Source organism: Melopsittacus undulatus, chromosome 2 (assembly GCF_012275295.1).
Source record: "Melopsittacus undulatus isolate bMelUnd1 chromosome 2, bMelUnd1.mat.Z, whole genome shotgun sequence".
In the NCBI taxonomy this organism is placed as follows: Eukaryota; Metazoa; Chordata; class Aves; order Psittaciformes; family Psittaculidae; genus Melopsittacus; species Melopsittacus undulatus.
In genome coordinates this window covers 102,412,466-102,439,584 of record NC_047528.1, presented here as the reverse complement: position 1 = coordinate 102,439,584, position 27,119 = coordinate 102,412,466, and the positions used below count along the sequence as shown (strand labels likewise).

Sequence of the window (27,119 nt, the reverse complement as noted above, 5' to 3'; positions counted from 1 at the left end):
GACCCTCTGTTTAGAGAGTCATTACAGTTGTTAAAACCAAGATGGCATCATTAATCGAACCTGAGAAGACAACAAAACCAAAGAGAAAGCAGAATACATTATTTTGATTGATCCACCTTTCTCAGCAGGCCTTAGTTTCTCTACCACATCACTTCTTTGAGATAGCAACATCTGAAGCACTGGGCACTTAGCAGCTGTGCAAAAAAAACAAGTACCATACTATTCAGCTTTAGGAGGAACATATTCCAGAATCCAGACAACAGAACTAACATGAAGAACTATAAATGACTTGTAATTATACACTGCGTGTTTTAGCAAAACCCTCATGAGCCCACAGTATTTTTACTCACGTCTCTGTATCCATGGGGAATTGTGCCTGAAATATCAGCAAAAGGAATCACACATCCAGCTGGACAATACTTACTAGAAGAACACAAAATATCAAGTAAAAAAATGCATGCAACTACAAAATGGTCACTGTTCTTTTGATTTATAATACACTGTTATCATTCATATATCACTATTTAAGGATATATCCTGATTGAAATCCTATCAAAGCAGAAAAAAAAAATAGGAAGAGAAGTACACAAGAGGAGAACAGAACATTTAAAGAAGATTTTTAAAAGTCTCATCTAAAAATACAGTTCTAGTCTCAATATAATAAAGCCAACATTTTATAATATAAACAGTGCATGGCTTCTGTAAATTGAAAGTCATATAGGCAATGATATTAACAGATTTGATTTTATAAACTAGACACCTGCATCTCTATTTGGTTTGTATCTTTAAATAATACATCTGAAAAGTAATGCTATTATACAATATTCCTGGCAATGCTTTGACCATAAAATCTGGCCAAATTCAGTTAATACCATTTGCTCATGAAAAGCAAGAGGCAAGACATCTGCACCTCTAATGCAAGCCCATGTTCATGTCCTGGTGCCATTTAATACTGTATATACAAAAACTATTACATCTTCGTAAATGTTCAAGATCTAGCAGTGAACTGGAGTAAACCATTAACATTTTCACTGCAGTTCAACAGTTGAAGCAACATTACAGGTACCACGAAAATAGTGGGATTCAGAGACTTAAGCACATGTGGTATAAGGCCAGAAGCTACAATTAGAGACGTATTTTGGAACTTCAGAAAATTAAAGAGAAATGCAAAAGTTGAACTTTGAAACATTTCACCACGGCAGGGATTAAGATCTCCAAAAGGTAAGCTACATACTTCACAAGTCTGCAGTTTTAAACACTGCCCTTGCTTTAGATGAAAATGGAGAAGGATAAAACACGGAAATGACTTCAGCTTCCCCCATCAGAAGGTACAGCATTTTGTCTTCAAAGAACCCCATTAATTCACACCAAACTGTGAAATGGGTTTGCAATTTTTAACACATTTCATGGTGCTCCTTAGGTAACTGCAGAATAAATTTCAGCATTCAAGGTGTATACCTGCTGTAATATATGTTTATAAAAGCAACATTCTTTCTATGGAAACATGATATTAGCTTCTATGCATTAATGCAAATTAACGAGGTTCTACTGTATACTGCACATAAATAACAAAAAAAGGGAGACAGAGGGAGAAAGGAGGAGTGCAAAGGTCAAAATTACCCAGCTCTAACCCTGATTAGTTTGTTTCTTAAGTTCTCTGGACAAGCCAAAGCTGCATCAGGTATATGTAACAATGAAGCAGAAACACTAAAATTACTTCTTTAAAGAGACTGAAGGGGAAACAGATTAAAAAAACAAAAATAAAATATCACTCTTACTTGAATTCTGGTTCGGAAAAGTGACTTGCATTGTCTAGACAGGTAATTAGGTCTGGAAAGAAAAAATGCTAGGTCAAGAGGATGACACAGAAAACAAAATTGAGTAGGCTTTTTAAAGTACACAAAACCAGAAGTCTCAGAATGAAAAAACATTTAGTTCCTATCAAATCTTCTAACAACAAATTTTGTATCACAGTAGAACCTTGATAATTTGCCTGAGTAACTGGGAAATCTACTGGGAAAGTGACATAGATAAGAAGATAAGAACATACCACAAAAATTTATTTTCTATGCAACTTAGTTTTAATTCATAGCTATACCTCAGAGAGCCCAAGATAATTCAGACATGCAAACTTATGCTCTTTTAACAAAATTAAAATAAAAATTAATTAACTAAACAGACCTGCGTTTTCAGCATTTAACAGTCCTACTCTCTACTGTGTATCAGCATATACAGTGCAAAACACAGAGAGAACAGCATCAGAAAACCCACAGAAATGGCAAAAAGACTAAAAAATAGTCAGCAGATTATATACTTAAAGAGCTGAGGGAGTACAAAATACCATTACTGAAATAAAATTTTCCATGACTGTGCAAATACCTAGAGCTTGATAAGAAAACTTTATCTGTCACCTTCAGTGCTACCTGAAAAACAAATGCATTTTGTCCTTTATCTGAACCAGCTCTTTAATTCATAACAAATGACTCTGATTCTTCCTCTGCTACCCAAGGTAAGGTCTGATACTATTTTTTTTTAAAGCTACAGTAACTTACAGTCCAATTTCCTACACAGAAGTACCAGGAAGACCATAGTAAAAGTCTTCATTTTTAGAAGATAACTTGTGAAAATGTGTAAATAAATTAGTTCTGGTTTCTTATTAGCTTTACTTTTACCAGCACATGAAAAATACCAAATGATTATAAATACCTGATTTGTCAGTGGTTGAATAAGCTGCAAGAAATCCACGTCCAGAAGTGTGTGTTCCACTCATAAACTGTACTGTGACTTCATTACTTTTTGAAGTAATTAAACTATCCATTTGAAAACCAAACCCACAGTATTTTCCTAGAGAGAGAAGTGGAAGAACAGATATGGACCAAAACGAACATATGTAATAAACATCTCCTTTCATTTGCAGCATAAGCTCATGTTACTTTTGGTGAACAGTCAAAAACAAATACATGTACACTAAATAACGTACTCGGTGACCAATTAAAGCAAATGGTAGAATATGGGTAATGCATTTCTTTTGCCACTGTCCACAGGTGTCTCTCAGACCCTTAACACTTGCAAATAAATATGACCTTATCCCATTCATGTGTAGCATGTATAATACTTGCACTAAGTTCTTCAAAGATTGCAAGAAATCTTGTCAAGTAAAAGGATCAAGTCAGTGCAGTGAGAAGCACCTAGAGACACAAGCAAGAAAAAAGCCCTTCTCTTCCCACAGCTATTGGGGCACTTCTTCTTTGTCAACTATTCCATGGTTTCCACCAGCTATTTTCCGTAGTTTTGGACAAGAGCAAGCATGATTCACTCCAGTGCAGCATTAACATACAAGGATATGTGAGTACCATTAATATAAACTGCCAGTTGGTTCACTTTCTTTTTTGCTGTAGCTATAAAATCTAACAGAGGTTCTGCATCTGGATACTTCTCTTGCCATCCAAAATGACCAAAAATAATATATTTTAAATGGAGATACTGCAATCTGTAAATATTGACAACATTTGCCCTGTAAAGTCCTAGAATTACTACCAAATAACACCACCTGGCTGAATTCTCCAGTCCTACTAACTAGAAACTTCAGTAAAATACTGATCAGTTTATTAATCAAGTAAAAAAAACAAAAACAAAAAATCCACCAAACAAAACCCCCAAAACCCCCTGTTCTATAGGTTCCCTTGATCGTTCAATATTGTAAACCATCTATAACCCTCTTAAAATTCTACAGTGGATAATCAATGGATGATCACCAGCAGCAAATGACACTGTTTCAGTTTACCATCCATTTATGTGCTTTCTTGATAATAACTATTTTAATATAACATAAAATAAGAAAAAAAGAAGCCAGACTCCCTTCTCAACTAAAAGCAAATTACAATACTAAAGCAGAGTGAATAGAATAACACTGTCCTGCAGGAGTAGTTCTTAAATATAATACAAAACAAATACAAATATAACATAAATGAATACAATATGTCAAATTCCTTTAAAAAGTGAACCATGCCCACAAATACTAATATAAATTTTTTAAAAATTAAATACAATTTCCGATCATTATTCAGAGCTTTCTGAATGTTACTGCATTCATTATGATGAGCTGCTTTATTTTTCCAACTACCACTTCTTTTTCTTAAGTTTTGTTTTCGGTCACTGGGTCTTGTCACACAATTGACCAGCATGAGACTGCTCTCAGTGTAGGTCACTGTCCTCAAGACACCATTTATATCCTTCTTCAATCAAATACACAGGGCAAGACACTTAAATCTAGCTTGGATAAACTATTCAGTGGTGCATGCATCATGGAGATACAGCCTTTGACAAACTGTAGACTGATGTACCTTTTGATTCATGGCAAGACTTATACTTCCGAGACTATAAATCATTTTCTAACTCTCCCCTGGGATCTCTACAGATTTTTAGCAATCTTTTCAAAAAACAGGCACTAGAAATGGACAAAACATGACTGCCAATGGTGTGTGCAGAAGATGTAATATTGCTATTTTGTCTGTACTTATCCACTAAAGGATTCCAAGTGCTTTTGTGCAGCAACATTACAGCAGGAGAGGGAATTCCCACAGTAGCTTACATTCTCTGCTCCTAGAGGTCTGGGCTTACGCTGTCTATTATTAAATAAGTACACCTGACTGTAGATGCACAATGATTGGACTGTGATGAAATCTAATCAAAAACACCTCTACCTCTTACTTAAACTAGAGACAAACTTAACATTATGGATTTGTATCTTCTTTTGATTTATTGATATTCAAGACTTGCAATGAGAATGAGTCCTTAAAAGCTTCATTAGAAACCTCTATTTATCAATTAACCAACTTACTAATAGTATTTTTTTTAACCTAATCAGCCAATTTTCAAGTCATTTTAGATAAAAGTAGGTATCACGGAATTTCAGATTTTACATAATACAAGTATTTTAATTTTTGACCATGTCAGTAGTCCTGAATGGAAAAACTTAGAATAAATCTGTATTTTCTCCAAACAAATTCAGGTCATTGTTTAATCTCTTCAGTGTCTGTTACTTCAACCATGAACATTCAAGAATCTGCATCATCTGTATCTGACACTGTTATTATCACTGTTTGTTCTGTGATTTAATTTTAAGAGCAGAACAACACATACATTTGCTCAACATACTGTGCTACTACACCAGCTGGGAACAGCTGAATGTCAAGAGAGACAAATGAAGTAGAAAACTTACTCGAACCCACTAAGTCACTTGTAAAAGTGAATAACAAACTTATCAGAACTGGACATTCCTTGCCATTTAAGGACTGCAGCATTTCCTATTTTAGACCAAATCTGGCTCGACAGCTCCAAGCATATACTTATTTTCACACACACTTACCTAGGTGACAGTTGGAAAAGAGGGTTAACAAAGCTAACATTCCACTGGCCTCTTATAAAAAGACACGGTTTAGTGGATTGGCATTTGAGTGGAACAAAAACAAATTAGATGAAGTAAATCTTTCTCCAGATAAAGATTTATAAAAAAAAAAACCTACAATGAATCTGTACAATAACAGCTAATTTTAGTGAAGGAAGAATGTTAATTCATTTTTATTTTTATGCAAAGTAACCAACAAGGGCCTTTAAACCCTACATATACCTTGATGTAGATAATGTCACACTGCTATTTGAAAAAACCCTGCCTTATAGTAATGAAATTCAATTTGTTCTCTTCTCGAGTACAAACATTGAGCTATGGACATTATCAGAAGATGGGGAACATCTGAACTACACAGCTTTTGAAGACTGACATCCTTTTATACCGTCAAGATGAACAATTCAAATTAGAACAATTCCATATAAAAAGAAAGGCATTTCAGGTAACATGTATACACAACTTTTTTTTTTCCTGTTAATGAAGATCCTCATAGTTTTGCAATTCGCTTTCCGCTGTTTATAGGACCTCTGCAAGTTATTGGGAAATGTCTGAGAAAAAAACAAGTCCAAAAACATTACAGGAGAGTTTTCCCTGAAAGTCTGAAGAATCAAAGATTATTATATGACGTGTTGCATTTACCATCTAGTTTTTGCATGCACAAACAAAATGCAGGATTTTCTGCTATCATTGTTACACATCATTTTTTAGGCTATAGGAATTGTGTCAAGACAGACATTTACATATGCTTTAATAACAGTAAACAAAATGCAATGACTTAGAATACTCTGGCATTCCAAACAGAGAGGTAATCTGCTGAGCAACTATGTTAAGTGTATTTTAAATGAGCATGTCACCAGTGAAAGACAATCAGACATCTGTTTTCTTTACCACTTTAGTTGTAGAAAGTTACAGTTGCATCTGTATTCCCCCCCTGTATAGAAGACCTATATAGCATACAAGAGAATCTTTCCTTACCTGTTCTTTCTAGCAGTACCATCAATAATGAGTTTACTTACTGGTCCCTGATGTCTAGTTTTCTACTGCGATAAGGTACACACAGCACTCCTCAAAGATTTGCACTTAACTCATGAAGGTCAGCAAGGCCAAGTGCAAAGTCCTGCACCAGTGTCAAGGCAATCCCAAGCATAAATACAGGCTGGGTGCTCTCATGGTCTGACAGCAGCCCTGAGGAGGCTTTGGGGATGTTGGTTGATGACAAGCTCAATGTGTCCTGGCAGTGTGCAGCCCAGAAAGTCAACCGTATGCTGGGCTGCATCAAAAGAAGCTTGACCAGCAGGCTGAAGGAGAGGATTCTGCCCTTCTATTCCATTCTTATGACACCCCACTTGGAGTCTTGCATCTGGCTCTGGGCTCCCAACACAAGAGGGACGCGGACCTGCTCGACCAAGTCCAGAGGAGGCCAGAAAGACGTTTAGAGGGCTGGAGCAGCTCTCCTGTGATGACAGCCTGAAAGAGTTGGGCTTGTTCAGCCTGGAGAAGAGAAGGCTCCAGGGAGACCTTAGAGCAGCTTCCAGTGCCTATAGGGGGGCTACAAGAAATCTGGAGAGGAACATTTTACAAGGGCATTTAGTGATAGGACAAAGAGGAATAGCTTTAAACTGAAATAAGTTAGATTTAAAATAGATATTAGAAAGAAATTCTTCCCTGTGAGGTTGATGAGGCACTGGCACAGGTTGCCCAGAGAAGCCATGGCTGCCCAGTTCCTGGCACTGTTCAAGGCCAGGTCGGATAGGGCCTTGAACAACTTGGTCTAGAAGGTGTCCATACTCCTGTCACGGTGGTTGGAACTAGATCTTTAAGGTCCCTTCCAGCCCAAACTATTCAATGATTCCTTGATATGAAATTCAGGAAGAACACAATTCTAACTACAGATTTACTGAAATTCCTTTCTTTACCTTGTTGGAGATTCCTGTAAATAAAAAACACTTCATTTTTTCATCACTTCTCATAAGACTCGAAATCCACACTGTACAAAGCAGTGTATGATATATTCAGGCAAGACCTTACCCTGCCCAATAGCCAACTGAATAATAGTTTTCTAGGGCTATGACAAAATACTTAACTAGTTACTCTACGCTCAGAGCAGGTAAACAGGAGAAATTTTAGAACAAACAGAAGTACCAACAGTATATCCAAGTTCTGTACCAGTCTATAGCTTTCAAATACCAATAATAAAAGCTCCTACCTATCTCTGTCCTGGTGGGGCCAATCCCATTGTGAACTCTTAAGTAACTGGAATGACATGAATCTGAGTCATCAATATCAAAATCACCAAATTTGAGCTGAACTCGCTGCCCAGGCTTTACACGAATTTCCCATTCACAAACTGTACTATTGGGAGAGGTCTGTGGGTAGTTTATTGAAGCAAGAGTTCCACTTTCAGGGCCCAGAATGGTGTGTCCACATCCATCACCTACAAAAGAACAAAAATAAATTAGCTACACATGTTCATCTTCAAAGCTTCACTGGTGATTTAGTCATCCTGGGTTTCAGCAGTGGTATGGGATTTGTTGGGTTTTTAACTGCGGTATCACATTGCAAGTGAACACAAAGGTAAATCACATGCAGATGGATCAGCAATTGTGAGAAATACCAGTCAAATAATGTTACATAACATTTAGCTTCTCACCTAGGTGACCAGAGAGCTTCTACAACTTCCTCAACAAGATAAAAATTAATCCATAACCACTTAGAAACTTGAACAGACATTATAGGAAGTGTCGCTGCTATTTCATGTTCCCTTAATACCTATGTACAAAAGAAAACAGGTTCTGAAAAGGAGGGAGAAGCCTGCCAATAAAACGAGCACATCAGTTTTGTATCTGTTACTGTATTCACAGCATGATGAATAAAAAACAGAAGTAAAAAGACAATGTACAAAAGTGAAAAGACAAAGCAAATACTCTACTGAAAAATAACTGCCAAATCTGACCATCATCAAACCTCTAGTGCGTTGTTTTGTTGCAGGCACGTTACTAATGACGACTTGTTTAAAAATGGGAAAAAACAGCACAGATTTTATATTCTCAAAATCAAATTATAAAGAGCAAACTGATAAATCTGTTTACTGGTGAGGTTGACCTAGCACTGCTGCACCCCTTCAATGGGATTCAGGGCCTGCAGCCACAGGAAGCGAGGGGGAGCTGGCTGTGGGACAGTGCCCCAGATGTAGGATGCTGCCCAGTGGGGCTTTGCAGGATGTGCCCCACAGAGGCCTCTCAGGACAGAGCAGCCCTCTGGCTCACCTTGACACTGCTATGGGGTGACCCTGCAAACCACCCCATGCCCTTCAGTGCACAGGACACCACCACTGACCCATTGGATGGATGTGTCCTGGGCTAGGCTGCAATAGCTTGTGTTATGGGCATACAGGTGAGGTGGTGGCGAACAGTATGGTATGGGACACGTGGAGGAATGTCTGTATGCAGTACAAAAGCTTAATTAGTTATCTGTTGTTTTTGAAATAACACCTTTCAGTAACATCCACCAACTCTTGTAAATTACTCTATCAAGATCATAGAATCATAGAACAGTTAGGGTTGGAAAGGACCTTAAGATCATTTAGTTCCAACCCCCCTGCCATGGGCAGAGACACCTCACACTAAAAAATATCACCCAAGGTTTCATCCAACATGGCCTTGAACACCACCAGGGATGGAGCATTCACAACCTCCCTGGGCAACCCATTCCAGTGCCTCACCACCCTAACAGTAAAGAATTTCTTCCTTAGATCCAATCTAAACTTCCCCTGGTTAAGTTTGAACCCATTACCCCTTCTGTCACTACACTCCCTAATGAAGAGTCCCTCTCCAGCATCCCTGTAGGCCCCCTTCAGATACTGGAAGGCTGCTATGACGTCTCCATGCAACCTTCTCTTCTCCAGGCCGAATAGCCCCAACTTTCTCAGCCTGTCTTCATATGGGAGGTGCTCCAGTCCCCTGATCATCCTCGTGGCCCTCCTCTGGACTCATTCCAGGAGTTTCATGTCCTTTTTATGTTGAGGACACCAGAACTGCACACAATACTCCAGGTGAGGTCTCACGAGAGCAGAGTAGAGGGGCAGGATCACCTCCTTCGACCTGCTGATCATGTTCCTTTTGATGCAGCCCAGGATACGGTTGGCTTTCTGGGCTGTGAGTGCACACTGAAGCCGGCTCATGTTCATTTTCTCATTGACTAACACCCCCAAGTCCTTCTCCGCAGGGCTGCTCTGAATCTCTTCTCTGCCCAACCTGTAGCTGTGCCTGGGATTGCTCCAACCCAGGTGTAGGACCTTGCACTTGGCATGGTTAAACTTCATGAGGTTGGCATCAGCCCACCTCACAAGTGTGTCAAGGTCCCTCTGGATGGCATTCCTTCCCTCCACCGTATCAACAGAACCACACAGCTTGGTGTCATCAGCAAACTTGCTGAGGGTGCACTCAATCCCACTGTCCATGTCACCGACAAAGATGCTGAACAAGACTGGTCCCAACACTGATCTAACTAAGTATTCCAGAGCACAAGGACACATCCATCAAAATTAAGACGTGCAGTAACATAAGCCCCACAAAACACACCTCATAACATCTCTTATTTTTGTTAGCGCTAGAGGCTAAAAAGCTTATTTATTGAATTTAGTCCCATGAAACAACTAGGCCAGGAACAACATTATAATTTTCAAGATTTGACACAAGAAGGTCCAGAGATTCTTTTATATGTGATCTGTACATGTTATTCTAAAAGATGTTTGAGCAATGGATCTTGAACCATGTGAGCAAAAATAGGAAAGATAAAAATCAGACTAGATATGGTGCTAAAAGACATCTTTGTCATCACTCCAAATACACTTATTATCTGTAGGTCCATTTTATCCTTCAAAATGCCTCTGCATACAGTTCCTACAAAGTGATTACAACAGACTTAACATTATGTCAAGATTTCACAGTGACCAGAAATTCACAACAATCAATGTAATTTATATTGACATGTTTTGACAGCTAAAAGTGTCAGTCTGAGAGTGTTTCATATTGTACGCTAATATGCCTAGTTCCTCTATTAAACACAAAAAGGTAAGCTAAACTTTAGGAACAAAAGTTGTACAGATATCTAGACTTCTAATTTTCGAAATCCTTAAATGTGTTTCACCCAAGACTGAATGGAAAAGTAAGTCTAATACACATGGGAAAAATGAAAAAGCACCTAATTGCTATTAACAAAACCTATTTTCTTCATAATCTGAGCAGACTGAAAGAGCTCCATGTTCTAAACACTGAACTGCTGCTGGTATATACAGAATCACAAACAGGCAAAACTGCAGCTTTTTTCTTGCTAGCAGTCTTAAATCAAAATAATGAATCTTCTTTGGAAAAGGTAACTGTAATATCTGCTTTGGTAAAATCAAAATTTCTATTTATAAAGCTGTTGTTTAGCCATGTTTTTCTTCGTGAAATTTTTGCAGTTCCCTTTAGAACACTTTGTTCCATCCCCTGACAAATATTATTTCCATTTGGGTGACAGCTAATAAATTACTTTCCTAAATTACTGTTGTTCTAATAGATGAGACACAATTGTCTCATGTTACAAGAGGTAGCTTAAACCTTGTGTTTTGTGTTACATTTTAATCTTGGTTTCTTCACAAAAGCATGTTATAAACCTAAGAGCAAGTGAAAGCTTATCATTCAAAACCTGCATGGCCTTGGCTTCTTAGTTAGTAAACTTTTAAATGTCAGATTCCTTATTAGTCACAATATGCTTAACAGTTGAGAAAAATACCAATTCCTTTGCTAGTAAACTGGCTTTTTGCAAGCAAGTACTCACACAAAACACACAGAACTAATATTAACAATAAAACCAATAAATAAATACTAGTTCTTCATTCATGGTGATATTTGTGGCTAGTATTTCAAAACTCTTTATACTGCAGACATATAAAACTGATTTTCAACATAAACAGCAGTGAGTTTTAGGTTATGGCCTAAATAAAAAATATGAGCCAATTAACTAGTTCTGTGCTTTTCTATCTTATGACAGGGGTAAGCAACTCTTTACAGACTGAAAGTATTATACAGATACACCAGTACAGTGGCCTTCTGAACATGAAATCACGGTAGCTTTCACCTGTACAAGCAGATACATTGTTCTGAGTGCATTTAAGTAAAATAAAAATGCTTGCGTGATGCTGAATAATTACTTGGTAATTATTTCTCATTTCAAGGTGCCTATTACTGGAGTACAGTAACCACACAAATTTTGTTTCTTACAACCAGTAATACCAACAATACATCTGATAATGTATCTTTGATTATTTCCCAAGCCTACTTTGATGGAAGTCAAAGGAGAGCCTGAGTCTCTTCTTTGTCCCAAATAGTAGTACTTGAACTGTAAATTTCTCCAGTTAAAAGTAGAAAAGATCATACCTAACATTCACTTAAACCATCCTCTTCCCTAGTTTGCTGATTTAAACTATCATCTTCACTAGCTGTCTCAAGCATGAAACAGCACTGGCTCCGCGTTTGTACAAGGAACAGGACACACTTTTCTGATGAGGAAAACAACTCCAAAACCATTCTTACATATTGAGGTGATAAAATGCAAATAAAATATTATAAGTTTTAAGAAGACATTGAGATTTTTCTTTTATAGACACATGACTAAGAAATGTCAAATTTCCCCTTGCAGCTTGGAACAATCAGTCTTGTTTCCTCTGGCTAGAAAGGAAAACTTTCCAATCCCTCTCACACCATTTAATTGAAATGCAAATCTCAAATCTCACTGTTGTAGGCTTTCTGGAAAACATGTGAGGAAAAATACTCCTCTAACCTAGCCATATTGAAGAACTTGCTGTCAAGCCATACTAGAAAGAAATGGAAAGGGAAAAAAAGTTGTGCTTAAATGCATCTACAAGCATAATCTTATTTTGAAGCTAATTTTTAAAAGCAGCTCATTCTGACTGGACATTTTAGATCTCATTTTGTTGTGTGTTTCACTTCAGCTAGCGATAGCAGAAGTGCCAGAGACTTCATGCCTGAAGAATTTAAAGATTACCACTGCACGTCCGGCATGCAATATACAGTCTGCCAAGGGCAGAAGCATCATTCAGGAGCTATTTGGAAATCTCTAAAAAACACAGTTCCAGTGAAACTTGTAGAACAATGAAACCTAGTTTTATTTTATTGGTACTATAAAAGGGTATCTCTTTATGTAAGTGGTGCTTTATTATTTCTGCCACAGCTGTATAAATACCACAGATCAACTCCAGAGACACATACATAAATCCTCTATCAGTGGAGCAATCTGCAATACTCAGCAGTTTCTCCAAGAAGTACAGGTCTTAGCACTATAGTCACATATATAGAAGCATTAGCTACTTCATTCATTTTGAAGTCATTAAGTGCCACAGAATCTTTTGTTTCTGTTAATCTGTGTACAAGAGTGGAGTTTCTGAGAACACACAGAAGAGACTGATGTCAATTCCTAAACCAATTATTCATGAATGAGTTGACAGCTTCTGTTATCAGTAGAGAGCTCAATGAGTCTTGTTTTCTTTCAGCCCTCTGTCACACCACAGACCTACTGCACTTGCAGAACAGACAAAACTCTTTGCAGAAGCAGATCACATACACATTACACCTGATTTGCTGGAAGGTCTGCATATGTGCAGTGAGTGTCATGTGTCCTGAGGAACATGCACACACCAAACCTGAGTAAGCTCAGCTTTTTACCAAAATGTGTGTCAGAAACATGGACACCTCTTAAGAATCTGGTAGAGGAAAGCAGACTTCTGACACATCAGACTGTCATCCAGGAGCACCATTCATCTCTTCTGCAAGAGCCTTTGAATGGCTCAATCAATTATCCAGACAGATTACATATGACCCCCAAGTTATGGCTCACTGATGTCTGATGAGATCAAGCAGATGATTAAAAATTATTTCTCATACCCAAGTTCTTTACATCAACAAAATACAGAACTTGAACCAACACAAACATAAGAAGATAAGAAAATGTAAGATTTTGTAAAGTGAGAAGATACTGCACATGCAGGAGTGGGTGATAAGTGCTCTATTAATACCCACCAAAAAAAAGATTAATTATTCTCTATAGTTGTTGAAGTAAATTAATCAGAACTTCTTCTCCCTGAGATCAGCTGTTGTCAGTAACTGCTAATCCTGTTCTCACTACCAAAACATGTTAAAAATTAATCTTTTAGACTAGAGAATCCTTTCCCATTCCTTACTTGGAGAAGAACAATAAAATAGAGACGTCTGACAGTTGAAGGTTACAGTCTATAAGGCATAACTGGCACATATCAAAATACGGATCTCAATTTTAACATGTGGCACTGTCTTTTGAACACTCAATTTAACCAGTGGGTTTCCAGAGATTTACGTTTGTGATTTTTCTGTGCTTTGTGACTATATACAAGATGTAACAATGTTTCTTAACTAAGTAAAGGCAGAACCCAATCTATTATAGTTATGTAAGCAAAAAAAAAAAAAAAAGATATTTTAAAGCCTTTTTAACTCCAAATACACAATTCTTTCTCATTCAATGCAATACTATAATTTTCCTCATCTGTTTAGGTCCTGTGATCTGCATTTCCCTGCTTTTATCAGTGTGTAACTATAAGACAGTGTATCTACTTTTTGCTTTCCTCAGCTTTCCAGCAGAAATGTTCCGTGATGAGAATTAAGACCACAGAGACATCAAATTCTAATTAGCTTTTTTCAGGTATTTTCAAATGCCCTTGTTTGAGTCCTTCAAAATCATTGCTGTTTCCACCAAGATCTACAGAATCCTTTCTGTTCTTGAGAAAGGAATCTGCTCCTCTGTCAGAATTAATTTTCTTAACAAGCCCACAGTCCACCTTCATCTTTATGCCATTTATTTGCTTCCGTAACACACTCGTTTGATCATTTCATCCCCATTCCAGATGGTTCACAACATAAAATATCCCACACTTCCACAAGTGAAGCCGTTGCTCAATAAACACTTGAAGGCACTTTAAATTAGTGCAGCCAGACAAAAGCAAGCCTTGTCTGTCTCTAGCTGTTGGCCACTTGTTCTCACACCCTTCCTGGTACTGGAGGTAAACACTTCTGCAGCCACATGGTAAACCAGGCCAGGGACTTGAGACAAAAGAAAACTGTTAGTTTTAATTTAGAGCACTCCCCTAACTTAGTTCATTGCATACAGCAATGCCTCCCTTGACAGAGGGACAGAAGACTGTGGGAGTAGGGGAACATCAGCAGCTGCTGCTTTCACCAGCACTGCCAGGTTGCATTTGCATTTTAAACAGCTCTGAATCCCTGTAGAATTCTTTAAACAGCTCTGAATCCCTCTGAAACCTGTAGAAACCCATCCCTTTCCTGGGAGGACCAGCCACACTGGCTTCAGTAACTGAGCTGGCTGATGATGAACCAGTGCCCCTACCCATTCCTACAGCACAGTGTTAGATTTCGGCCAGTTCCCCTCTCTGAGGCAGCTCATTGTGCAACTCGCAGTGCAACTGCAAGGAGGGCAGGTGGGATTACAGCTGGATTGATTTAGTTGCTTTGGAGCTTCCTTAGAAAAGTAATGAAATTACAGGTTGAAGTTTAACAAAGACAGGAATGATACAAAAGGTAAAACACCATAAGCCTTTTGTCTTTCAAATGTTGGCAGCTCAGTAGCTGGGAGGGACCAGAGCTCGATTCTTGCTGTTACAGCAGAAGTACCAAATTTAAGATGCCACTACAACAAAATTTTACTGTTTTCATTAAGAACACTAGCCATGTGCTGGGCTAGTCATAATTAGCACATTATCATTTTCATCTGTACACAAAGCTTTTCAATCACCATCTCTGGAAATGCAGTCTTTGCTTTCCAACGCTGAATTTTATACACGAGAGTAACATTTAGCCTTGCTGAATGTAACATCCAAAATACAGTAACATTTACAAACAAATTATCTTAGATTGTTATCATCAGAGCAGGTAAGACAGGCACTTGCGGCCTCTGCTGTCATGTACTAACCAAACTACTTCAAAAGAACAGAAAAGATTGATCAGATCTGTAAGATCTTTGCAGAGCCCCTAAGTCCCCGGGGACAGCTATGACTTTCTTAAACAGTAGGTAGGCAAAAGCAGCCTACAAAGGCAGGCTAGCCATGGTGCAGCGTGATTTACATGAGGACTCCGAAAGAGGGCTCTCTATTCGATGGTCCATAATGCAGAAGCCCTCCTGATCTGCTGCCCATCCTGAATCACAGTGACAGCACATGCTGTATGTTGTCTTTTGTCTGGAATGTGCAGCTTGCCAGCTTCCCAAGGCATATCATTTACTTAGCAATCTGTACCAACACTTCCATAAAAATAAAATTGTGCTTCAGTGCCCTAAATGCTACACAGCAGAAACATCGCTAATGAAGAAAATAAAAAATAACCCACAGATGGTCATGCAAAACCCAATGAGAATAAGCAGCAGTCGTGGTCAGAACAAGCTTCGAATCTCTTGTAAGGTCTTCAGACTCCTCACCACACCAGGACCAAATGCAATTTCACAAGTCTTACATATGTCAACAAAGAAGCAGAAAATTCTCCAATCATACCAGTAATTTACATGCTAATTTAACACTATAGTAATCTTTTTCTCTCTTCCATTATTAGTTCATAAATGAGACCACACAGCCTACACTGCAGATCCTTGGCGGCATACATCAATTTAAATACCACTGCTGCAGTACCATCCTGCCTTATAAAACAGCTGCTACTTCCCACCCTGCACACTGCTGGTGCTTCTCCAACTCCTGCTGAGCTGTACAGCTGTTTTATAACACAGATTATCACCCTATCTGCCTTTTACTGAGTAAGGGTACAGCTATGGGTCAACAGGGGTCTCAGTCACTGGAACCTGCACAATGGAAAGGATACAAGGTAGTGACAGGGAGGACAGGGTAAGACAGCAGCAGTCAGTGGTAAAAATCATGTTTAGCTACCATGGAATCAACGGAAGCTGGAAGGAAGCTGAAGATTTGGGTACTTTAACAAAAAACACAGGGGTATCTCAATGCTTTTGAAAAGAAAACATAAAAAAACAGCTTGAATTATTGGCACCAAGAACAGTGACTTTAAATATCAGTTTCTAACCTTCTTTAAAGTTTGTCATCCAACTGATGAAAGTTAATGCTCCATATCTCTACACCAGTATTTCTTACTGCCCGTGCAGGTGACATACAGCATCATCTTTATTTCCAACACTCACTTTTAACTCTAAGTTCAAAATGATAATGGGGGCAGTTAGGGTTTTTCCCATTATGAACAACATGGGTTCATTCTAGTCACAAAATACAACATACAATCTGTTCTGAAAGGTAACTTCATTCTTAATTTTGCCTTAAATAGAAGTTCCCTGAAAATATTTTCATACTTTTGACCCTCTATGAATACAATCAATAAAACAAACATTATGCATTACTGAATAACAAGATGATTAGCTAGGAAGACAACACTAAATTTACACACTCAAATCACAGGTTTTTAAGTGCCAAAATTGCACAAAAAGGCAAGTACATAGGAAGTCAGTAGTCTGCTAACTTTGAACCTGCCCATCAGACTTGCTCTAACTTAGAATCGTAGAACAGTTAGGGTTGGAAAGGACCTTAAGATCATCCAGTTCCAACCCCCCTGCCATGGGCAGGGACACCTCACACTAAACCATATCACCCACGGCTCTGTCCAACCTGGCCTTGAACGCTGCCAGGGATGGAGCATTCACAACTTCCCTGGGCAATTCATTCCAGTGCCTCACCACCCTCACAGTAAAGAATTTCTTCCTTATATCCAATCTACATTTACCCTGTTCAAGTTTGAACTCATTACCCCTTGTCCTGTCACTACAGTCCCTAGCGAAGAGTCCCTCTCCAGCATCCTTGTAGGACCCCTTCAAATACTGGAAGGCTGCTATGAGGTCTCTACGCAGCCTTCCAGTCCTTGTCCTGAATTCAGCTGTAACAGTTATTTTACTCCTTCCTAGTAGCTAGTGCAGTGCTCTGTTTCCAACTTTAGCCAGAGAACAATCCTGATTAACACACCTATGTTTTAGTTGTTGCTTAGTAGCACTTACCCTGATCAAGGCCTATGTAGTCCCTCATGCTCTGCCAGCAAGGAAGGGCAGGGGAAGCCGGGAGGAAGCAGAGACAGGACTCCTGATCCAAAGCAGTCAAAGGGGTATACCATACTACAGTACATCGTGCCCAGTATAGAAACTGGGGGGGAGTAACCCTGAAGGGACAGATCACTTCTTGGGTCAGGCTGAGTATTAGCGGATGGTGAGCACTTGTATTGTGCATCACTTGTGTTCATTGGTTTTCCTTTTCAGTTTTGTGTTATCTCCCTTTGTTATTTCTCTTATCAGTAATAGTAATAGTAGTACTTCTATATTATACTTAAGTTATTGGACTGTTTCTCAACCTGTTGGGTTTACATTCTTTTGAGTCTCCTCTCCATGCCACCAAGAGATGGGGGGAAAAAGAGTATGCCTTGAGTTATAGAACTGAAGACATTGAAAACAGCTCTTTAAAAATTAAGTAATGAAATGCTTTACTGAATATTTTCAAATATACTTGAGGAAAAGACAAAAACTGATCATCACTGGACTTGGTAAGTGTGTGTTCAAAAGCATTAAATTTAAGTCATCTCTCTTTCCACCCATGTGATAAGACAACATATTTTGACACCTGCGAACAATGGCATAAAAATAGAAATTAACAGATAATGCAGTTCAGAGCTTCCTCACTTCACAAACTCACAGATTTGTGAAAGATTAAGCATCAGTGTGGTTTCACTCCACCACACTGAACAAGGTAAGATTTTTCCCCCCCCATCTCAACCACTTTGAAGCAAAGTCAAAATGACCAGATACAACTTTCACTGGCTACACTCCTGCTAAAGATGCAACAGCTGCCAAATATGAAAACCCTTGTGGACTTGCTGGCAAACAGGCATGAACAGCACACTCCACATACATGCTAGCTCACTGCAGTAAACTATCCTTTCAGAGTCATAATCTCCTAACTCTGAGAAGGAACCAAGCAAAACAGCATCACTGTAATTTACTTTGTTTCCATTGCTTTTTTAATTAATCTTTCCACTCAAGATATTGAGGACCTTTCAACTGCCTCATTCCTGTGGGGCTCCTCCATAAAAAACAAAACCAAAACCAAACAAACAAAAAAACCCAAACACATTCAGGGATGAAAAACAACCTTCTGCAAATCTGGAATAATTTTACAAAACATTTATTTACAAGTTCTGTTTAAATGCCAGACCAAGATCAACAGTATTAGTATAATGCAACTGACAGCATCACACTGGAAAGCTTTTACACCATCACATTTTTGAAACTGGGACAGAAGTTATCTGCTCACAACCACTTAAAGAAGCACAAGTTTTTCAAGTTCCTTTTTCCACTATTAATAATGTTCCTCAAGCCACTTCAATTAAAGAACCAAGAAAATCAGTGTACCGTTCAAAGAAATGGTTCTACATGAAGAACTGCTGTGGGAAAGAAAAGTTTGAAATGAGAATTCATGGGGCCTCATGTACAATACCTAGAATTCAAGCAAGATTGATGATCAGTGTCTGGCCATCCTCCTTGTCCTGATGGATACTATCCCAATCCTGGGTGACAAAATCTCTTCCTTGAAAAAGTAACTTTGGAAAGAACTTCAAAAATCTGGGAGGAAGGTTTAGAGTGGGGATTAACAAGGGAAGTTATAAAGTGGGGAGGGAAGTGTTTAATAAAGCATACAGATGATCTGAATATTGATTTTATTTTCATTTTCAGTACATAAGTGATACCTCATCTATGGAATATGGTTACTAAGGTAGTCTCCTGTGATTTTGCTGGAGCTGAAGTGAGTTTCATATCATAAAGAATGCAGGAACGTTAAAATGGAATACACTTATTTGAAACTTTCACTGAGCAATAAAAAATGTCAAACAAAACCAAAGACACCCAGACAGAATAGAAAAAAAAATCCTCTTTTTTTTTAAAAAACTACAATTAACAAAACTGATAGAACACACTTGCTGTGGAAGACTCCAGCATAAAGAAAGCAACAGAGCATTTCTTTAAAAACAAATAAACCAATCAAACAAACAATAAACAACCTCCAAACTTTCCCTCTTGAAAAGAAAAAAGTGGCAAGTTTGAGCCTCTCTGATCCTAATTTATACTCCATTTTACAGAAAGATGGATTTACGGAAGAGCCCTTTGAAGTATGTTTTCTTGTATACCACAACCAGTTACAATTGGCTAGTCATGATTCTAGCCAAATGAAATTTAGGACATTGCATGAAACTTAACTTTCAAGAAAGTTTTCAGAGTTGATTTAAAGATATCTTGAGAGAGAAAATTTTCAAGTATTTTACAAAACAAAACGACACCAAACCAACTGTTTCTAAAATATTCTTTAAAAATACACCTACCTTATGTATGGCACATGGCTGAATTCCTTCTTATTCAACACTACTGCTGCCAAGAATGACACAACTAGGTTCATAAACTTTATTCAGCTTACAAAAAAACATTTACTAATGCAGTAGCTATGTGTGCTATCATAATAGTGGTGCAGAACTGGAACTTTCCTCATTGTGTTACCCTTCAAAAACCAGATGCATGGAATTTCTATTAGTAGGACAGAAGTTCACTCAGTGAAGAACTTGAAACTTAGTACTTTTGGTAAGAGTAAGAACAGAGGTTATTAAGATCAGCAGTCAAATACCTGTAAGAAATAATGATTGGGACCAGTGAAGAGGCCAAAACATCCTCTTTGTATTAGCAAAAATTAACAGCAAGCACATCTGACAAGCACATATTGAGCCCCCATATACACATATACTGCTTCCAGAATCCTTTTTCTTCAAAAGGATTTACCTTATTAAAACTCATCCAGTGATTGGGGTTTGTTTTCTTTTTCAAAGACTAGACAAAGAATTCTTCAACAAAAGTATTTTTTCAAAGTCAGTGTTGTTCTGTGGTCCAAATGTCAAATCATTATCATATTTTCAAGTATGATTTTTAATTCAAGTAACATAAAAAGTGTTCAAATATAAACAATAAAACATGCATAGCACAGTTCAAGCTGCTCGCCTCAAATAATGGAAGGCAAAGCATGAAGCTTAGCAAAATTGGGTATTTCAGTCTTAAACATTAATGAACAGGCTTTAAAGACAATAACCCATCACTCTATATAAAAAAACAGCACTGAAAATTGTAAAGATCCTATTTTAATGCAAATTATTACATAGTCTTTTATGTTCACATTGCTACTGTTCCCCTCTCCAAACATCACTTTAGTAACAAATTCAGTCTATGTTTGGACAATGATTTCAACTATACCACTATTTTATAAAAAGAACCACATATGTTCAATAATATTTGATAAAGAAATCAATCTAAAAGCAACTCCTAACAAGAAAGTGCAGGAGGAGAGGGAAATCCTTTGACTACAAAACATATTTCAGGTAATCCTAACTGCTTCCCCAAAGCATAGGGTGCAGCTACAAAAGTGGGGGCAACACACAATAGCTTATTTTAAACCCCTTCATAAGATGGATAAAACAACCGATACAGAAACATCGATAAATACATTGAACAAGAATTCCAACAAGAACTGCATTTATACTGAAGATTATCTGGGCTTTCAAAGCTGATGCATTCAAGGCAGCACTTAACTAACTGATGACAGAAACTACACAGAACTGCAGTGATCACATTAAAAACCAATGCATCATTTCTCAGAGTATAAAGCAGGTGACAGAACTGCAGAAAAAGGAGACAGATTATTTACCTCTTAAATGAATAACATAAGAAAATAGCCCTCCAAATCTGGAAAGCTGAACCTCTCTGTTCAGTAGCATGAAAATAATTTTACTAAAGACTGCACTAATATGCCAGAAGGTCACTACCTTGAGATGCATGCAGTAATAGTATACAAGCTTTTGAAAGAACCTTTTTACCACTACCTCAGATAAAATCCTTATAGGCATGTACACCCAGACACACATATATAAAAACAATGTGCATTGTACTGTTTAAATTCAAAGCAAAATGTAACACATTCGGGGATCAAGTATGAGAACTTCAGTATTTATACAAAATGATAATTCCTGCTTTCTTTAGAGGAGTAGACTAGACTAGCACAACCTCAACAGGCTCCCAAAGGTGAGCTAGCCTGAACAGAATCAGCAAACTCCCAGAAAGGATGGCTCTGCAGAACACATGGTCTGCCCAGCAGACCCAACCTAACGACTTCAAATAAGGCTCAGTTAATTGAAAGAGGAAAAATAACTTTTCTGAGATTCTTGTTTTCAAAAGCAAAGAATTTTCACTGGGTGTAGGTCTACACTTCCAATACCAGCTCGCTCCCGCCCCCAGGAACAGCATTCCTCTACACTGTGCTCCCCCTCCTCCTCACTACCCCTATCTCCAAAACACAATGCTGGGAACTGAAAAAAAAGCATCAGAATAGCTGAATCATCCAACATGTCAGCTAAGCCTAGCAGAACTTTAAGCTGCAGTCTTGAAAAACTCTTGCATACTTCTCAGAATAAGCACGAAGGGGATTTGCCACAGCACTCCTGCCTAATCCGAACCCCTGAATCTTCAAGAGTTCCACACAACTCCATCATCAAAACAGTCTGCATTCTTAAGTAAAACTGTCTTGTTAGCAAAACCAAATGGCTCAAACAAAGGGCTGCTCTCCCATCATAAAACACTTTTTCTCGTGTTAATTTTAGGAATAATAAATCTCTAATCTAAAGAGCTGGTGGTCTTTTTAATCAAACTTAATTTCTCATGGGTTTGGCTGTGACCCTGTTCCTCAAAGATAAGCCCAGCCAAGGAAAATGGATACAAAGGGCAAGAAGACACCACCCAATCTAATTTAGCAACTGTAGAAAATGGCACTTGCATGAAGGACAGTACATGCAAACTGCTCATCTGGCATACGTTTTTATGGTGGTGCTTTGTATTTACATGCCAGGAAGTCTCTGAAGCAAGAAAAAAAGACACTTGCAATGGGCTACCTTGGCAGCTTGAACCCTTGTCTGTCCCCTGTTCCAGAAGGAAGTAATCTCTTCCAGGACATTAACAGAGAAGCTACAGCCTCTCTCCCTCCTTTTTGCCCAGCTCATGGATATATAGCTAGAGACACCTTCTCTTTGTCCTCAAATCAAGCCATCTCTGTTACAAATCTATAGTTGGAGGACATCCTTAGATACATTCAAGCTTGAAGTTCCTAACTGGAAAGTTACCTTAGCGACCAAAAGGGACAAACAGTTATTTGCAAGATGAAACAAAGTTTAAGGAAACGAAGTTCAAGGAAACAAAGTTCACAAAATCACACAGCTAGTACTAGTCTTCTCAACTGTCCCAGGAACATCTGAACTTAGCATAGCGGGAGCAAAATGCCATACTTCAGTGACTAAGACAGCCCCCTATAGTAATTGGCCAGGAAGCTACAACAGTTGCCACAGTTGTTTGTTTCAGCCACCAACCCATGAATGACCACAGGCCTTACAGAAAGGCAGAGGCTAGGCTTATGGATCAGCACGTGCCTGATTCTGGATGGGCCACAGCCAAAGCCACCATAATCTGTTGCACTGCCAGATGGACCAGCAGTGGTGAGAGCAGGACCACTGTGGAGAGAGGGGAAGGGCACACAAAGGAAACGAAGAGGAGCAAGGAACACACAATAGATCCAGGAACGCTGCAGTTCAATCACAAAACACAAGGCCATGGAAAAGTATTTAATTAGGCTCAACATACACAGACCCATTAGTTCTTTTCACTCACCTTTTTAGGTCATGGTAACCCAGCACCACACATTCAGAAATTCGTTGCTACACTGAAGCAAACATTTTTAAGCTACAGTGATGAATCACTTTTTTGTACTTTCTTCAATGAGGTTTGAGCACATAACATCTTCGTGAGTTGGTATTTGTTTAGAACAGAATAGGAGAATCACATTCAAAAATAAGCATCTGGAGTTAGGGTTTTTTTTAAAGGAAAGGTTGAAAACAAATCTGCCTCAAACCACTTGTGAATCAACTACAGAATCTAAAGTTTATTTGTAACTTAAGGCTTTATTCCATTTTATATGCAAATCAGTATTCACGAGGAATTCCAACAGACAGATACCAAACCACATGTGTGGTGACAAAATCTTTGCCCTACAGTCTTCATACCTTCAGAATAACTAAGACATTACTCAACTGTTACTTTGATGAAAGCTAAGCAACCATTTCTTTCAGCTGTGTTTTTCTAAATCCCCCCAAAAGTTAAACTTAACTAACGAAAAGGCCATTCCAAATTTATGACAATAGCTGAACATCTGTTACAAGCACTGTTTCTTAAAATGCAAGCCACAAAGATCAGGAAGCTTACATGGTGCCGGCTTGCTTAATTACACGTAAAACAAATAAAACACTTGAAGTATTTTTGAAATATCAATTTCATTGCAACCAGGAGCTAAAGTCACTATAGAATTGCATCAAAATCACAAGAGCTGACTTGCACAGCCATTGGCTGGACAGTGCCTGATGCATTAGACTGTGTGAAACACAGCACGGGGTACTTTGCTGTTGAGTCTTTTTCAGTGTTTCTGAAGGTGTTCAACTGCATACAAAATGCTCAAGACAGCTAGATGCTCAAGTTCAAGACCCTGACCAAAAAATGCAGAACTACATACACTGAGTGATTTTCAACATGATAGATTGAAAAAAAAATCCCACTCCAATCCTATGTGATAATACTGTAGGCTACTAAGTGAAAAGCACAGCAGTACCCGCACTTCTTCATTCCTTAGTTTGCAGTTACCTGGAAGGGGAGAAGGACCGCTTGACCCAACATTCAAAACAAGTTTCACATTGACCAAAACCATATTGTTATTTTTAAATTTGTTCATACTAGGGAGGTGCTCTAAAGAAAAGCATGTGAGAAATGAAAATGCTCTATATTCATAACAAGATTTAAATACCATGCAGTATGCGAGGCTTAGAGCTGCTCAACGATGGAAAAGAAAATGAACAGTTGCTTATTAACAGAGGATCAGCCTTCCTGACATAACAAATGAGGCTAGGTTCCTACATAGTATCACTCACCACATTTTTATAAAAGGGCTCAAAACCAACTTTAACTGTGGAATTTCGTAGGCCTTGTGTACTTCCACTGGCAATCAACATATTATTTTAGAAGCCTGTGCATACATTTAATGCACTAATTTAGTAACTGCTTTAGACAAACCGTTCATGAGCAAGACAACAGTTTCATTTCTGTATGAAATTAGAACTATGCCAGCATTTAAAGATACAGGATATGTGCTCCTCAACCTTCTCTGGAATAAGATAAATGAAAACATTTTTGCAAGGAAACAGTCCCTCACAAGCAGAGCTTTTCTTAGAAGCTCCCAACAGTTTCTCATACTGAAGAGCATTTTATTTAACACTGAAGACACTAACCTTAAAACAAGCTGGTTTATGTTACCAAATAAAATGAAGCTTGTCAACAAAGAGGTTCCCCTCCTGCTCAAAAGCAAGACTTCTGTGCAAACAAGAAGCAACACTACATTGAAATTCTGGGTAGGAACTCTTCAGCAGTTTCTCAGAGTACAGAAAGGTAAGGTGAACAGCATACCTAAAAGTCTGCTGTCCATGCGGTCCCACTTTTTGCTGCATGGTCCCACTCCCTTTAGCGCACCTCTGACTACTCACTGAGCCAATCTGACTCAGTCATGTGGAGGAAAATTATGGCTCTTCCCTCTCCCACACAGTCATTTCAGTTTTCTCCTGGAATAACAAACTCAGTCTGCTCACCAAAAGGTCAGATAAGTGTCAGGTCAGCACTAGTATTTGGAGTGTGATGCTCCTACAGCATGAACTAACACCTTGCCGCTAACTGACTCACCCAGCCACAGTCTTCAAAAGGCTAAATGTTAAAATTGCCCAATTTCCTCTCAAAAGCAAATGGGACTTCTCCTCCATCGTAAATTAAACACAATCAGGTATGACAAATGTATATTAGCAATATCTTCATATATGTACAGGGGCATACTTAAAACTAAATGCAGTTAGCTGGAAATAAGTGGAAAAGGTAAGTCAGCTTGACAAGCTTGATCTGTGGATGCATCTTTTCCATTCAAAAAAACTAAAATATATGTTTAACAGTACAAAACATACACTTTTTGATTCCCTTTGTGCATTTTAATACAGAGTTTAGAATACTCAAATACATTTCCATCTCTGAGATGTAGAGAAAGTTATGTGAAAACAAGAGCTGATTTTCCAAAATGAAGCAAGACCGGTGCAAGAAGGAAACAGAATCGAAAAAAAATAAAATTTCTCTTCTCAACCCCTGTATTCAACAAGTGAAAGTTTCAAGATGCTGTCAAAACATTCATTCCCACCACTTCCTCCCAAGCATATGATCAAAGTGACAGTTACTGTAGCATCCTCTCATCTTCTGCCATGAATTGACCAAATTGTGCCTCGCAATTTTCAAAGTGCTAAAGCCTAAAGAACTAATTCCACCCGAGGAGGACAAATCTCATCGATTTCTCTTAATACACCAAAACCCAAACAAACTACCCCTGTCTATCACACATTCTAGATGCTCACCCCATATACACTTCTACATGCTCTTGGGCACGTGTAAGTTTATTTTCAGAGCAAGCAGAATCTCCCTTTATCCCCTCCTGGCCCACACTTCACACACAGCCTGCGGAGGAAGAACCCAGGGTTCATCCGTGGCTCGGACAGCCTCCCCCAGCAGATGGCTGTGGCTCAGGACGACAAACCCCAGCGCGCCCTCCGCCTTCACATTGCCCTTGTGTCCCCGAGCTACCTCCACAGCCCAGCACCTCCCACCCCTTCGGCCGCGCCCCGCCCGGGTGAAGCCCTCCCGCCCCCGGCTCCCCCTGGGGTTGGAGCCCGTCAAATCCCCCACCTGAGGGAGCCCCACACTCCCCGACGGGGCGGCCACCCCACAAGGGGGGAGTGAGGACGAAGAAAAGGGGGTTGCCAAGAACGGGGCTCTTCTTTCGCCCTTTGTTGGACAGGGAGGGGGAGATTCGGGGAGTGGGGTCACATGCTGAGGGGCAGACCAGAGACAGGGGCTCCCCCCTCGCCATGCAGCCATGTTCCAGAGCGTAGGCTTCCCTCGCCCGCCGCCGCCCTGCCCGCCCGCTCTCGCACCCACCTTTCTGCGCGCCGGTGCCCCGCGGCAGCATCAGCAGGAGCAGGAGGCTGAGGCGGAGCGGCGAGGCCGCCTGCCGGGTCCCCGCAGGGAGCGGCCGCCCCGGGCTCACCATGCCCCGCGGCGTACCCGGCAGCCCGAGGGCATCGCGGGCTGCGGGGCGGCCGGGCCCGGCCGCGTCTGTGCCCCGCGGCCGCCGGCGGGACGCGCCTGCGAGCCAGCTAGCGAGCTCGCGCCGCCAGCCGCCCCCCGCAGCCGGCCCAACCGCTTCCGGGTGCACGGCGCTGCCCCGCTTCCTGCCGCTCCCCCGCCCCGCCGCCGAGAGGCCGCCCCAGGTGCCGCTGCGAGCAGCGGGGTCCCGGCGGCGGGTCCCGGCCCTAGCCGCGCCCTGGGCGCTGCAGGGGTGCGCAGGGAGGCGGGCGGCGCCGCCGGAGCGGCCTGCTCGGGGCTAGCTGCCCCGAAACAGGGTCCCTAG

At 39.6% G+C, this 27,119-nt stretch overlaps 1 protein-coding gene across 1 annotated transcript in view; it reads right to left on the bottom strand.

Moving 5' to 3' along the window:
* DCBLD2 (discoidin, CUB and LCCL domain containing 2) overlaps positions 1 to 26,796 on the bottom strand; it is a 46,403-nt gene extending 19,607 nt beyond the window's left edge. The window contains exons 1-5 of the mRNA XM_031051252.2: positions 26,648 to 26,796; positions 7,614 to 7,841; positions 2,707 to 2,844; positions 1,779 to 1,830; positions 351 to 423 (exon numbers count right to left, since the gene is read on the bottom strand). Of these exons, the coding sequence (XP_030907112.2) occupies positions 351 to 423; positions 1,779 to 1,830; positions 2,707 to 2,844; positions 7,614 to 7,841; positions 26,648 to 26,759 (603 nt within the window). The 5' untranslated portion in view covers positions 26,760 to 26,796. The remainder of the gene's footprint in view (positions 1 to 350; positions 424 to 1,778; positions 1,831 to 2,706; positions 2,845 to 7,613; positions 7,842 to 26,647) is intronic.
* Between the last annotated feature and the right edge of the window lie 323 nt (positions 26,797 to 27,119).